Source organism: Podarcis pityusensis (genome assembly GCF_964106645.2).
Source record: "Podarcis pityusensis genome assembly, chromosome: 4".
Taxonomy (NCBI): Eukaryota; Metazoa; Chordata; class Lepidosauria; order Squamata; family Lacertidae; genus Podarcis; species Podarcis pityusensis.
Window position 1 is genome coordinate 1,099,157 of NC_138027.1, and position 15,491 is coordinate 1,114,647.

Sequence of the window (15,491 nt, forward strand, 5' to 3'; positions counted from 1 at the left end):
GATTGAACTTCCTTCCGCTGGGCCTGTAAGACAGAGCTATTCCGCCTGGCCTTTAATTTGAACTTAGCCTGATCTTTTACTCCCCTTACTCCCCTTCTTATGAAGATTCCCCGCTCTGGGATCCTGCAACTAATTCTCCCCTGGTCTCCTCGCTGGCCCAAATAGGACTAACTTAGCCAGCTAGCCCTGGTGATCATCTCCTGTTTATTGGATGGATTTCCCCCCTAAATTGATTTTTGAATTCTAAATTCATTGCTATTCACGTTTTATACTGTATTTTTATGCTGTTTTTTGTTGCATCAATTAAGTGTTTTAAATTTGTTGTTAGCTGCCCTGAGCCCGGGAAGGGCAGGGTATAAATAAAAAATTATTATTATATTATTATTATTATTATTATTATTATTATTAATTGTTACCTGAAAGAGTCTCAAAGTGGCTTACAGTCTCCTTTCCCTTCCTCCCACACAACAAACACTCTGTGAGGTGAGTGGGGCTGAGAGACTTCAGAGAAGTGTGACTGGCCCAAGGTCACCCAGCAGCTGCATGTGGAGGAGCGGAGACGCGAACCCGGGTCCCCAGATTACGAGTCCACCGCTCTGAACCACTACACCACACGGAAGAGGAGAGAGGGGATCTTGGTGGCTCCTAGCCAGGCTGGCTGCCCTCTGACTCCACCGCCAGAAGCTCCAGGAGGGGAGAGCGTTGCCCTTGTGCTTAAATCTCGCTTGCACGTTCCCTTCAGGCATCTGCCCAGGAGACTGGACTCGGTGGGCCCCTGGCCTGACCCAGCGGGCTCTTCTGATGGAGCCTCCTGGCCCAGGGACAGTCTATCTGGATTCCTGGCTTGATAGGGGCATTCGGCTGCTGTGAGAACAGGCGGCTCAGGCCCTTGTGTGAGTCCTTGTGGAGGCTGGGAGTTTGTGTGGCTTGGAGGAGGTCACTGTTGGGTCCTCCCCAGCCCCCTGCTTCTGTGCCTAAGGGGGGTCTTCTTGCCTGACACTCAGAGCAGGAGGCCTCCTTCCTTCCTTCCTTCCTTCCTTCCTTCCTTCATCTTTTATCTCCTCCTTCCTTCCTTCCTTCCTTCCTTCCTTCCTTCCTTCCTTCCTTCATCTTTTATCTCCTTCCTTCTTTCCTTCCCTTCCCTTCCTTCCTTCCTTCTTTCCTCTCCTCTCCTTCCTTCCTTCCTTCCTTCCTTCCTTCCTTCCTTCCTTCCTTCATCTTTTATCTCCTTCCTTCTTTCCTTCCCTTCCCTTCCTTCCTTCCTTCCTTCTTTCCTCTCCTCTCCTCTCCTTCCTTCCTTCCTTCCTTCCTTCCTTCCTTCCTTCCTTTGGCAGCCACAGCTCCTGCCCCACAATGTCCAATACTCCTTCCTGGGAGATGTGTCAGCAGAGGTGGGGTGGCCACTTGCCCGGGGGGCGGGTGACATGACCCTGGGGGTCCCTTCCCTCTCTCCTGGCCCTGCCCGTGGGGGACCTTCTGCCCCCGGGAGCCAGCGGTCGTGGGCACCCTGCCCGGTTTTAGAACCAGGTCCTGAACGAGGAGGGTCCCCCTGATCTCCTGTAGGAGATTTCGGAGTTCAGAGCACCTGGGGGGGATGGGGGAACGGAAACCCTGAAGAGCAGTGCTATGGGGTGGGTGTCTCCCCCTCCCCCTCGCCTTCCTGATCTGGACCCTCCCAGCCCCAGAGCTCTTGCTGCTGCAAAAGGGAAAGCAACCTGCCCTGCAAAGCCCGTGGGACTGCTGATCCTGAGGGATCTGGTGCCTGGAGTAGATCTTAGCAACCTCTCCCCACCCCCCTTGCAAAACACACTTGGCTTCTGGCAGAGTTATTGGGGGGGGGAGAGATTTGGGTCTCCCGAGGCCTCCCTTTGCGCCTCTCGAAACCCGGCTTGTTCCAAATAAATATCCCCAAAGAGGAGATGGCAGAGTTTGAAAAGGTTCAGAAAGGGAGCCAGGGATGGAGTGACTGTGAAGGGAGGCAGAAGCATTGGGGACTTTTTAGTTTGGAGAAAAGGCCAGGAAGCGGCGACATGGTGGAAGCGAATAAGGTGATTTCTGGGAGATTGGGGGCAGGTAAAAGGAAGGACTCCTTCCCTCGGCAGACAGGTGAAACTGGGCCACCGTCCCTCCCCACCTGCTGCCTCTGCTCCTGGGCAGCCTGCCTGGGATTTCGCTGCCTTCTCGGCTCCTGCTATTCCTGGAGGAAAGGCAGGAACACGATCCTCTGGGGCCTGGCTCCCGGCTGGCGGACGGGGCGGGAGGAAGTCCTTCCTTCCATCTGCCCCACACCCTCCAACCTTCAGCTTTCTTGGATCTGCACAAGTTCTGGAATTAGGAGAGAGGGAGGAAAACAGAGCCAGCCTGGCTAGTCGCCTTCAGTGGCCCTCTCCTCCTCCTCCCTCAGTTGGTTGGACACTCTTTTAAAGCTATCTAGGCTGGGGGCTTCCTGTGGCAGGGAGTTCCACAGTCCCACTTCCTCTGGTCTGTCCTGAACCTCCCCAAGTTCAGCTGGAGGTCCGCAAGTTGTCCTTGCTGTGAATAATTCTACAAGTACCTATCCTTTTCCCCTCTTCATTTTATTTATTTGTTAACATTCTTATATTACATCGGTAAACGTTGTCATGTTACATTACAGGACTTACCATAATATAATTTCCAACGTGTATACAAAAATTATATACAAATTTTATATACCTAGAAAGAAAACGAAACAAAAAAAGAAAGAACAAAGAGAAAAAACAAAAACAATTCCCCCCCCAAAAAAATCATGCACATGCCAACACACTAAACTTCCTGTCTATCCCGTTCTATATTCCTTTTCTACAAATGAATGTACCGTATTTTTCGTTCTATAGGACGCACCGGCCCATAGGACGCACCTCGTTTTTTTGGGGGGGGGAAATGAATAAAAAAAATTATTCCCCCCCCCGCGGCTGCCGCCCCAAGCCTCGCGTGCTTCGGGCTGCAGGCTACCGCCCCAAGCCTTGCGCGCTCGGCGGGACCTCCTGCCGGGCGCGCAAGGCTTGCAGACACTCGCCCGAAGCACGGGGAGCCCTCCGGAGGGCTCCCCGTGCTTCGGGCGACAAGCTGCAGCCCCAAGCCTTGCGCGCTCGGCGGGACCTCCTGCCGGGCGCGCAAGGCTTGCAGACACTCGCCCGAAGCACGGGGAGCCCTCCGGAGGGCTCCCCGTGCTTCGGGCGACAAGCTGCAGCCCCAAGCCTTGCGCGCTCGGCGGGACCTCCTGCCGGGCGCGCAAGGCTTGCAGACACTCGCCCGAAGCACGGGGAGCCCTCCGGAGGGCTCCCCGTGCTTCGGGCGACAGGCTGCCGCCCCAAGCCTTGCGCGCTCGGCGGGACCTCCTGCCGGGCGCGCAAGGCTTGCAGACACTCGCCCGAAGCACGGGGAGCCCTCCGGAGGGCTCCCCGTGCTTCGGGCGACAGGCTGCAGCCCCAAGCCTTGCGCGCTCGGCGGGACCTCCTGCCGGGCGCGCAAGGCTTGCAGACACTCGCCCGAAGCACGGGGAGCCCTCCGGAGGGCTCCCCGTGCTTCGGGCGACAGGCTGCAGCCCCAAGCCTTGCGCGCTCGGCGGGACCTCCTGCCGGGCGCGCAAGGCTTGCAGACACTCGCCGGGGCTGCAGGCTGCTGCCTGCAAGCCTTGTGAGCCCGCGGGAACTCCCACCGGGCTTGCAAGGCTTGCGGATAGCTTCCTGAAGCCTGGAGAGCGAGAGGGGTCGGTGCGCACCGATGCCTTTCGCTCTCCAGGCTTCAGCGAAAGCCTGCATTCGCTCCATAGGACGCACACACATTTCCCCTTCATTTTTGGAGGGGAAAAAGTGCGTCCTATGGAGCGAAAAATACGGTACTCTTGTTATTGTATATTTCTGTACATTTTATCTAATACATTCTTATATCAATATGTGCTCTTAGTCTTATTTCTCTACTCGGTCTCACTCCAACGTCAATCAAATGCGACAAGTGTCTGTCCCGTTGCCTCTCCCTTTCTCCAAGCTAAAGATTCCCAAACGCCCCGCACTTTCCTCGCAGGAGTTACTTCGATCATCTCAATTGCTATTTTTCGAACCTTTTCTGCTCTGCAATCTCTTTTCTGAACTGAGTCATCGAAGGCAGGGCTCCCACCCAGCGCAGTCGCCCCATAGATCCCTGGCTGTCCCCGTGGCTGTGGAGCGTCCGGACGAGGCTGCCTCCTCCTGGCTTTGCCCTGCCCTAACAAGGGGCAGAGTCCACGCTGGGGGGGTGTGGGGCAGCGGCTGATCTGCTTTTCCGCCTTTGCTCCCTGCCTCCCTCCCTCTCTTTGGGCAACCGGTGAGTAGCGTCTCTGGGGAAGGGGCAGCTCTGTGGTGCTCCTCCACACTGGGGCTGGGGGGGGCTCCTCTTTCGCCGTGTGTCAGCTGTGGTGGGGGGCAGGTGTGTGCCGTGGGGCTCTGAGCTTTGGGTGGCAGGCACGGAGGGCTGAGGTTCACCTGCCGAGCGGGGATTATGACCTACCTGGGAACGCAGCCAGCCAGGAGATGGAGGACGGGGCGGACGCATAGCTGCTCTGCCTGGTTCCCCTTCACCTTGGGCCTTAAAGGGGGCACGCCTGCCCCCACGGCAGGATCCAGCTTTGGGCTGGTTAAGATGGAGGGGGCAGGAAGTCTGCCCTTGACCCAGAGAGCACGACTTTGGGGCCCCCAGAGAAGCAGTGCAGCAGCAGCAGCTGGGGCTGTTCACCCCCCCCGGCTCCTCTAGTCCAGTCTCAATTCTGGGTGTGGATTTTGGCCCGTCTCCAGCTCTGGCCGGTAGCTGCAGTTGGGTTGGGACTCTGAGATTAAGGCTCACCTCTTTGTCGGAAGTGTTGGGATTTGAACCGTGTTGATGCTACAGGTCGCCTTTTTGGGGGCTGATCCCCCAGAGGTGGCATAGCTGGAAACGCAAAATCTGTTCTGCGTGGAATTGCAAACCACACTCTAGAAAACACCAAAGCTTCTGAAAATAGCAGCAGTAAAATACGAGCAGCGAGCAGAAACTGAGTTTTAAACAGCGGTTAACTCTGAAAGCAGCCAAAGTATTAAGGAACGGCTGTTTGCCCCCGGAGCCCATGTGGGAAGGCATGCCTGGAGAGAGAGGGGCAAGGGTGTGGGGCTGCCCCCCAAACAGTCCTGCCTCTGGCCCCCACCAGTTTAATGGGGCTGCCCTTTGAGGGATGTGTGGAGGGGCTCAGAGGCTGATCTTAAGGGCCTTCGAGTAACTTGCTCACAAAGCCTTCTGAAAGACAGGGACTGCCCAGGGAGACTTTTGGGCCCTTGGATGATGGGGGAGACGAAGGAGGGCTAAAGGAGGAGAAGAAAACTGCAGAGAAGCCAAAGCAGTTCTGTGCGTCTGTCCGAGAAACTGAGGCAGACAGTGGGGAGGAGGGAGGAATTCTTGGCTGGTAGAGAAAGACTGAAAATTGTCCGGATGGCATTCCTGCAAGATCTCAAAGAAACGGGAAATTGCTGGTCGAACAAAAATAAGTAACTTGTCCCTCGGATCAGCCTCCATACCTGAGGACTGGAAAGTAGCCAACGTAACACCCGTTTTTAAAAAGGGATGCTAGGAATTGCAGGCTGCTTAGCTTAATTCATGTCTTGGGAAAAGTGGTGGAATGTATTGTTAAAATAACCAAGCATATAGAAGAACAAGCCTTGCTGAAGCGGAGTCAGCATGGCTACGGCAAGGGCAAGTCATGTCTTTTTGGAACAAAATAGTAATAAAAAATCCTTCCAGTAGCACCTTAGAGACCAACTAAGTTTGTTACTGGTATGAGCTGGTATCTGAAGAAGGGTGCATGCACACAAAAGCTCATACCAAGAACAAACTTAGTTGGCCTCTAAGGTGCTACTGGAAGGAATTTTTTTTATTATTTTGTTTCGACTATGGCAGACCAACACGGCTAGCTACCTGTAACTAAAAGTTTTTGGAGTTCTGTGAGTGTCAAGAAATACATGAATGCTTTTGTTGAGATTCCTGCTTTGCAGAGGGTAGACTAGATGACCCTAGGGGGGCCACATTTGTCGAGGATGCCAAATTGTTCAGGGCCATTAAAACCAAAAGAGATTGCAAGGAGTTCCATAAGGGCCTCTCTCCAAATGCAGCGAGTGGGTCATCAAAAGGCAAAGGCTGTTCTGTTTGAGCAGATTCCATGCTAGGGATCATTCGAAAAGGAGCTGAACAAAAATCTGCCAACTTTGAGGTGCTGTTGTGGTGCAAGGTCGGGACTTCTTTCTTTTTTCTCCTCCTCCTTTCTCTCTCCTCCTTCTCCTCTCCTCTCCCCTTTCCTTTTGCCTTGGCTCCGGGGTTTGCCTGGCCCCAGAGCGCTGCTGGGCAGTCGACCGGGTGGCCGGGCGCTCTCGCACCCGGCTCAATTTGGGTCGTGTGTGTCAGTGGCTCCCCCAGTTGACGCACCGGCGTCCCCGGTTCCCCTTTGGTAGTGGTGGCGGCAGCGGCAGTCTCAGCAGCCCAAAGCCGGCCTAGTAGCTTCAGGAGCTGCTCGCTGCTGTGGCGCCCACCATGTTGCCTCCCTGGAAGTCCCCATATGATGTGTCTTGTGCTGTTGAACCAATCACGCAACATTCATTCCCTACTAATAAATCTACAACACTTAAAATATAAATCCGGGGACATTAAATGAAATCCGGGGACAGATTTTGTCCAGGAACAAATTTGTAAATCTGGGGACTGTCCCCAGGAAATGGGGATGTCTGGTAACTATAGAATACTCTGCTCAGTTCTGGTCACCTCACCTCAAGAAGGATGTTGTAGGATTGGAAAAGGTTCAGAAAAGAGCCCCCCCCCCAAGTGATCAGGGGGGTGCAGTGGTTGCCCAAGGATTTATAGCTCAGTGAAAGGCCGGGGAAGAGGTGCTAGAAGCTTATAAAATGATGCCTGGGCTGGAGAAAGGGGCTAGAGAGAAAAAATCCCCTTTCCCTTCCAGTGCTAGGACTTCTGGGCATCCAGTGAAGCCAGATGTTGGAGGATTCGGGGCAGAGAAAGGAAGACCCTTCTTCATGCAGAGTTGAACTGTGGAACTCCCTGCCACAGGAGGCCATGAGGGCCACCCACCTGGAGGGCTTTAAAGGAGGAGCAGGCCAGTTCATGGAGGAGGAAAGGGCTATCCATGACAAATAACAGGGCTGGGCCATCTATTGATATAGCGTCCAAATCCTGTTTGAAATCCATATTGTGATAACGATTTCATAATTTTGGAGCTGGCAATATATCGCGAATCACGATGTATGTTTGTGTGCTATGCAAAAATCACCATTCAGGGAAAGCCGTGAAGCCAGTCGGTGCCTCTTTGTAGCTCCATCCCTATTTCAGACATCGTGATGAGATAACCGGTATATCGCGATGTTTAGCTGGTGATCAATCACAATATTGGAAACGAGATCTTGCCGCCCCCCCGGCTCTTCTCTGCAGGAGGGGGCTGTTGCTTTGCCCATGTCCTTTTGGGGGCACCCCGCGGGCACATCTGGCTGGGCCCTGTGAGAACAGGGTGGGGGGCTTGGGGCCCCCTCTTGGCCTGAGACCCTGCTACCTATGCCAGACCCGCCAGGCAGGAGCCCTCGTGGCAGCCGGGATCTGTGCCCAGCCTGTTGCAACCCAGAGACCTCCGCCACTCCCTCTCTCGCAGAAGGCGCCAGCCTCTCTTGGGCGGACTTTAGACTTTCCCTGGCCTTGAGGCGGAAGGAATTTCCCTCGGTTTATTTCATCTGGCCAGGAAGGACGTGTTTGGGATACGTGGAAACGCCTTTCCCGGGCCTCTAACTTGCGCCAAAGAGCCCCACCCTTGCCAGTGGTGGGAGGGAGGGCTTCTGGGTGAGGGCAGGGCCTGATCCCGCTGCTGCTGCTGCTTCTCCGTTGCCAAGAGGAACCCCCGGGGGGGGGGGGGGACCCAGTCTCCTCCTTGGCCTGCGGTTCTCCTGCTTGTTTGTAAGGTGAGAACTTGGCTCGGCAGCCGTGGGTCGCCTGGCATTCTGCCTAACCCCCCCCCAGCTCAGCCTCCCCTTGGCGGGGGAAGGAGATGCCAGGCAGAGGGGCTGTGCTCTGATCCTGCTCCTCTTTTTCGTGGCATTTGGGGAAGCTTCCCTAGAAAGAGACCCAGCACAATAAGGAGAAATACAATTAAAAGCAGCGCCTCGTTCCTCTTCCGGGACTGAAATAAACCACCAGAAGCAGAAGTGGCTTTTTTTAAAAAAAGTGGGGGAAATTAAGTGTCTCCTGCAATAAATCCTTGATCTCTAGGACAGAGGGGCTCAGAGAGAAGGCCAAGGGGAGGGCTGCTCCCCCAAAGACCCTTCCCCCTTGGGCTCAGCTGCTGGATCCCCTGCGGTTGCTGGCAGCCAAAGCCCTGGCAGGTCTACATGAGAGTAAGTGGCTCTTGGGAGTCCCTGGTTGCAGGCTGATGCAGGGCTTTGCATAATGCACATAGCCATAAACTTTTCCCTTTTCTTGCGAGGAATCCTATTCGGAATAAGGAATTTCCCTTTAAAAAAGGGGAAGCATTGACAGCTATGATAACGCAGCTGTTTCCCTGGAAGACGTGAATGTTTCGCAATGGCTGTTGGCCGAGGGGCCTTCAGAGCAGAGCTAGCAAAATTCAGCATAAATCTGCAGCTTGGTCCCGAACCCGTTCCCAAGAGGACCAGCGAGAAAAGAGGCCGGACACGAGAACTCCCGGGAAGGCCAAAAGTTGGAAGATTCAGAGGGAATAAAAGAAAGTCCTTTTTCATGTAGCGCAGGGATAAACTGGGGGACTCCCTGCTGCAGGAAGCGGGGATGGCCAAGAACTCGAATGGCCTTCAAGGAGGGTGAGATAAATTCATGGAGGGAGCTCCGTGGCTCCTACGTGGCTCAGGGCCTCCAGACCTTCAGGCCCCACCGACCCAGACCTTCCGCCTGTCCCCTGAGGCCCTTCTCTATGGGCCCCCCTCCCAGAGAGGTCCGGAGGGCGGCAGCAAGAGAACAGCCTTTTCTGCGGTGGCTCCCTGGTTTGGGGGCACTCTCCCCGGAGAGGCTTGCCTGGCGCCATCCTGAAATGCCTTTGGGCGCCAGGAAGAAACATCCCTCTCTCCCCAGGCCTTTGGCCATTCAATAATCGATGGCCTGTGAAAGTGAGGCAGAGAGGACTTTTTTACGATAATTGTTTTACTATTGGGCTGTCTGTTGGTATGATTTTTGTTACGTGATTTGTAATGGGTTTCTAATGTTGTTAGATCTTATGTTCGGTCTTTGGGTAAAGGGAGGGGCATAAATAAAAACAAATACTAGCCACAAAGGCTATTAATAACAACAACAACAACAACAATAGTTTTATTATTTATACCTTGAGAGTCCCTGCTTTTGTGGTTGGAGGAAACAGTGAGTTTCCTGGGTGCACAGTGGGGATTTTAACCCTGGTCTCTCGCAGGTTACCATAGTCTGCCTCTCTAACCACTGTGCCACACAGTCTCGTTTGAGGTACCTGGTGTTTAGGATCTCTGAATGGTGGCAGCCAGGAGGGATTTGTCCTGAACGTCTGAGAAGCTGCTTCTGAAAATGCCTCTTCTGTTTGATCTCCGGATGAGTGAGGGGAAAGAGATGGTGACATATCTGTGGGGCATCTCTGGGGCAGGCGCCTCAGACCTCTGTTGGTGGGGAGAGAAGGAAGGAGTGAGGTTTTAGTTGCAGATCCTATCTTGGCTTAACACGCCTCCAAAGAGCAGTTGCTCTTTGCCTTTATTTTGCTTCTGCAGAACCTTTCAGGGCAAGGAGGGAGCCATCTCTGGGCTGAGCAGGAGGTCAGGGAATTGTAGGAATCACAGCGGAAGAATCCCAGGCAGGCAGCCTTGCAGCTCAGCTGGCTTGAAACAGCGGCAATGTCTGCCTGGCCGGCTGTCCCCAGCAGAGCTTCCTTCTTGGGCGCAGTCTACCAGTGGCAAAGGCTGGATTATGGGGTGTTTCAGAACTAGCCCTTGCCCATCATGTCCGGGGGGTGGCGGCAGGGGGCGGGAAATGCTGTTTCTTTTCTTTGCAAAGTTGCTCAACATATATTTTTCAGATAAGCACACACATATATATATAAAGAACAAAGAAGAAAAAAGGAAGAAAAGAAAAAGGAAAAAAATAAGAAGAAAAATTGGAAAAATTTCTTCCAAATTTCTTCTACAAATATCTCAATAATAAAACTTCATTGATTGACTTCCATCGCTTACACTGCACTTCCTATCTGCTTATCTGAAAAATATATGTTTGTATGTATTTTGCTTGTATTTTGTAATAATTATGTTAAATAAAATTTTAAAAAAATTAAAAAGGGGGGGAGTTGCTCAGCATAGGAGTGGGTGGACTGGATGACCCTTGGGGTCCCTTCCAGCTATATGATTCTATTATTCCTTGGAGGTTTTTAAGCAGAGTTTGGAATGGCCGTCTGTTGGGGGTTCCTTAGCGGGGCTTCCTGCACTGCCGGGGGTTGGGCTGGATGACCCACAGGGTCCCTTCTGACCCTACAATTTTGCAATTCCTTTGAAAGAGTTTGGAATACAACATATATATATAGAGAGAGAGAGAGAGAGATGGATCAATAGGAGAGATTGTGGAAGGTAGATATTAAATTCGCAGCATACTTAGGGAGACCATCATGAAGATGTTATATATATGGCATTGTACCCCCTTGAAACTAGCGAAAATGTATAAAGGAGGCTCACCGATTTGTTGGAGATGTAAAATAGATGTGGGGTCATGTGGCGGACTTGTGCAATCATTAGGAATAATATATATAATGTATTTAAGAAATTTTTCAGGCTTACCTTTCAAAAAAACCCAGAGATCTTTCTTTTAGGCATTTTACCATTAGAAATTAAAAAAGACATAAGACCACTGTTCATGCGTGCCACCATAGCAGCGAGAATTATGGTGGCGAGGAAGTGGAAAAATGAAACAATACCAACAATCACAGATTGGCAGATACTCGTGTAAGAATATTTACAACCAGCAAAACTGGAGGGAAGAGTTAAAGGAGTATTCAACCAGAAAATATTTGGAGAATGGAGAATATTTAAGGATTATATAAGATCATATTGTACCAACCACACCATATTAGCAGAACTTGAGTGACGCTTGTAAACACAACAAAGACCGTTTGTGGAGTAGACGGGAACAGTATGAAAGAATATAAAACTGTGCAGGGGGAAACGACAGTATAAGCAGTACAATGAGAATGATTGGGAGACTCGTTTTGTCAGAATTAAGCACTTATTTAAGTGCTTAATTAAGTATTAATTAGGAAGGTTAAGTGTTTTCTTTACGTAAATTTGCTGTTTCGTCTTCTGTTTTTTCTTAATTGTTTGTTCTTTAATTTTCTTTTTGTAGTATGAGATTGTAAATTCTTTGTATAAGTGTGTAATTTAAATTAAGAAAGATTATTAAGAATAATAATAATGAAAGAGTCTTGACATCCCAGTTTGAGGTCATGGCTCCCGCTCACTCTTTCCTCCCCGCGTTCTGTTTCCGCAGGCCGGGGCTTCGTCCGAAGCAGCATGGCGCCCCCCCTGGCCACAAGGACCTGCCACCCCCCCTCCTTGCCCGCCCCATGCCCAGCAGCTGCCCTCGGAGGAGCCAGTCCAGCGCACGGCCGCCTGTGACCCCTGACTGCCCGCCACAGCCTCGCCCCCTGTGACCCCCCACCCCACGCAGCGCCGCCCTTCCCGATGGAGAGGATGAGCTGGCTGAGCAAGCTGAACCCCCGGGCGGGGGCCGGGGGGCACCGGGGAACCCGTGGCGCCAGCCTGCAAAGCCCCATGGCGGCCGACCCTGAAACCTGCCTCATGGTCTTCAAGAATCACTGGGTCCAGGTGAGTGGCTGGTGGGGGGGGGAGGGACAGGAGGGGGTGGGGGAGAGGGGATGTTCCCCCCAAGAGAGGCTTCGGGGTGGTGGGGCGTGCATGGACAGCTGTGGAACTCACTGCCACTGGAGACTGATGGCCGCTTTAAGAGGATCAGAGGAATTCATGGAGGAGGAGGAGAGGGCTATCGAGGCCTAGTAGCCACAGGGGATCTGCTCTGCCCCCCCAAAACAGGGGCAGCAACGTTCTGCATCCTGGGTGTTGGGAACCACAGGAAGAGAAATGTTTTTGTGTGTGAGTGTGTGTGTTTTCTCTCTCAATATAATATCAAAAATTATACAAATATTATTCAAAAATTATATAAATCACCGTATTTTTCGCTTCATAAGACGCACCTTTTTCTTCCTAAAAAGTAAGGGGAAATGTCTGTGTGTCTTATGGGGCAAATGTGTGGTCCCTGGAGCCGAATTGCCCAGGGGGGAAAAGCAGATCATGCTTTTTTTTTTGAAAGAGGGAAGTGGGGGTGTTGAAACAAAGCCTGATCCTTTGCCGATTGGGGAGAGAGATAAGGGAGGCTAGAGATAAAGGAGGCTGCCTGGGAGGGGGAAGAAGAGTAAGAAGAGTTTGGATTTGATATCCCACTTTATCACTATCCTAAGGAGTCTCCAAGCGGCTAACATTCTCCTTTCCCTTCCTCCCCCACAACAAACACTCTGTGAAGTGAGTGAGGCTGAGAGACTTCAAAGAAGTGTGACTGGCCCAGGGTCACCCAGTAGCTGCATGTGGAGGAGCGGAAACACGAACCCGATTCCCCAGATTACGAGTCTACCGCTCTGAACCACTACACCACACTGGGAGGGGGGAGGTAAAAGCCCATGGATCCTCAGGATTTTTACATTGGGTCACCCCAGATTCACCATCAGATCACTGTTTCGTTCAGAATATTGTTTTCCTCCTCTAAAAACTAGGTGCGTCTTATGGAGCAAAAAAATACGGTATACATTTGTTTACAAGCTTCTGCAGAGCTTTCCCAGCTTTTCCTGTTGTTGACACACTTTTGAGACACACATCATTTTGCGACACAGTAATTCAGTTTTACAGGTAAACCGGAGGTTAAACCAACCTCTTTCCAGCTTCGGAAGGAGGGCAGAGTGTGTGTGACGCTCCTGCACATTGCAGCCGACACACGAATGTCTCAAGACACACAGTTTGGAAAGCTCTGCCCTATGATGTACAGTGGTACCTTGCTTTTTGAACATTGACGAACATTTTGGTTATCAAATGCCATAAACCCAGAGGTAAATGCTTCGGTTTTCAAACATGCCGTGCGGCTTCCACTGAGTACAAGTTCCTGGGGCCTGTTGGCTATTGAGTTTTAGGTTTTCGGACGTTTCAGAAATCAAAGGGTCTTCTGGAATGGATTATGTTAGAGAACCAAGGTACCACTGTATTTTAGAAAAGGCTCCCCAATGTCTCCCTGTTTGTGCCCCTGTGTATGGACAGGAGGGGGAGAGTTGTGGTGCAAATATCCAGAGTGTGGGGGTCAGGTGGGATTGCTATGAGGAATTATGAAAAATGAAGCAAGCCATTGTGTCCGCGATGGAAGCATCACGTTGTTAATTCATTGACAGTGGTTTCTGATCGAATCCCACAAGCCTCTCCACCTCTGCCATTTGCGTTCTCTACACCTGACAGGCACATATAAGCATTCTGAAACACAGGCCAGTTGCTTCATCAGGCATCTTGGATCATAAAGGTAGAAGGTAGCTTAGATGCTGTTTAATCTTTAGACAGATCTTAAGGGCCACGAAGAGAGTTCACAAGGAGATGGTAAATTCTGCCATCCTGCCTCTCCTGTTTATGACCTCCGTGGTTTTGCTGAAAGCATTCCTCCTTTTATTTCTGTTTTATTGACTCTGAACTACAGATGCATGCTCAAGTAGGAAATAGTTTCTTTGTGGTTAAAAGAATTTCTTCTGATCTGACTTTGTCCCACGTGGGGTTTTGAAATGCTCAGAGGGAGTCTGATTGGTTCTTACGAATACTGTGTAAAAAGTTCTTTTGTGAATAAAACGACCTGGGCCGAGGGGGGGAGAGGATTATTATTATTGACACTCCTCCCAGAGTCTCACTGGTCAAGCCTCGTGTGTATTCTAGTAATCAGAGTCCAATCCTTCCTTGCTTTGGGAACGCTACAGGAGAGTATGGGGCATCCGTGAGAGCAGAGGCAGTCTACCTTGGTTTCCCATTTGACTCTTCCCCCCCCCCCTTCGCAGGTGCTGCGCATCCTGGAGAAGAGCCCAGCCTCGCGGGGGGCGCAGGGGGGCGTGGCCGATGACCTGAGCGCCGTGCGCAACCACACGCTGCAGATGCTGACGCTGCTGGCGGAGGAGCGCCCCCGGGCGGAGGGCTCCCCGGGCCCCATCCTGGAGCTGGCGCTGGCCGAGAACGTCCTGGGCCGCCTGCTGGCCTGGCACCTGCGGCGGGGGGAGCTCCCCGAGGAGCGCAAGGCCGAGCTGCTCAAGCTCTACGAGATGCTCCTGGGCCAGGCGCACCAGCCCCTCCTGCGCCACCGGCCCGTCCTGGGGCCCCTCCTGCGCCTGCTGGGCCTGTGCGCCGGCCCGGCCTCGCCCGCCCTGGAGGGCAGCCTGGTGCTCCTGCTGCACCAGCTCTGCGTCTCGGCGGCCCGGGAGCCCCCCCTGCTGGAGCTCTTCTTCCACAGCCCCCCCGCGGCGGGCGAGCCGGGCCCTGCCAACCTGCTGGTCTTCTCCCTGCTGGTGCCCTTCATCCACCGCGAGGGGCTGGTGGGGCAGCAGGCCAGAGACGCCCTCCTCCTCCTCATGGCCCTGTCCGCCGGGAGCCACACCGTCGCCCGCTACATCACCGACAACTCCTTCTTCTGCCCGGTAAGGAAGGGGGCGGCGGGGGGGGGGAGGCGGGGGCAGAAGCCTTGCCCCAAATCAGCTGTGGCTCCTGCGTTGCAGGGGGTGGACTAGATGACGCCTGGGGTCCCCTCCAACTCTGTGATTCTGTGAGTGCCTGGGGCAGCAGGAGCGTGGAAGGCCGCAGACCACGGGTGCCCTGGCCTGAGAGGTTATTCCAGGGTGCCCCCATGAGGACTAGGCACATGGAGCGACAATACGCAAGCAGCAAAATATTTGTAAAACCTTGCAGTCGGAATCCTACATGCCAAGGCTTCTGTTCCAACCTCCCCAGATTTGGTCCTGCCTCAGATACAATCCTGTGTAGGTTGTAGGCGTAATAATAATAATAGTAACAAGAATAATACTTATACCCTGCCCATCTGCCCAGGCCTCCCCAGCCACTCTGGGCGGCTTCCAGTAGACTATTAAAACACAATAAAAGATCAAACATTAAAAGCTTCCCCAAACAGGGCTGCCTTCACATGTCTTCTAAAAGTCAGTATATTTCCTTAACATCTGATGGGAGGGCACCACCACTGAGAAGGCCCAGTGCCTGGTTCCCTGTTACCTCACTTCTCGCAGCGAGGGAACCGCCAGAAGGCCCTTGGAGCTGAACCTCGGTGTCCGGGCAGAACAACGGGGGTGGGGACGTTCCATGGACAGCTGTGAGTCCAAAATGACTCCCAGGCTGCACACCTGGTCCTTC

General features: G+C 52.7%; 1 protein-coding gene across 1 annotated transcript in view; it reads left to right on the forward strand.

Annotated features, from left to right (window-relative positions):
* Window positions 1–15,491, forward strand: part of FHIP1B (FHF complex subunit HOOK interacting protein 1B) — a 32,425-nt gene that overhangs the window by 5,369 nt on the left and 11,565 nt on the right. The window contains exons 3-4 of the mRNA XM_081001843.1: window positions 11,533–11,870; window positions 14,138–14,767. Coding sequence (XP_080857969.1) covers window positions 11,727–11,870; window positions 14,138–14,767 — 774 coding nt within the window. The 5' untranslated portion in view covers window positions 11,533–11,726. The remainder of the gene's footprint in view (window positions 1–11,532; window positions 11,871–14,137; window positions 14,768–15,491) is intronic.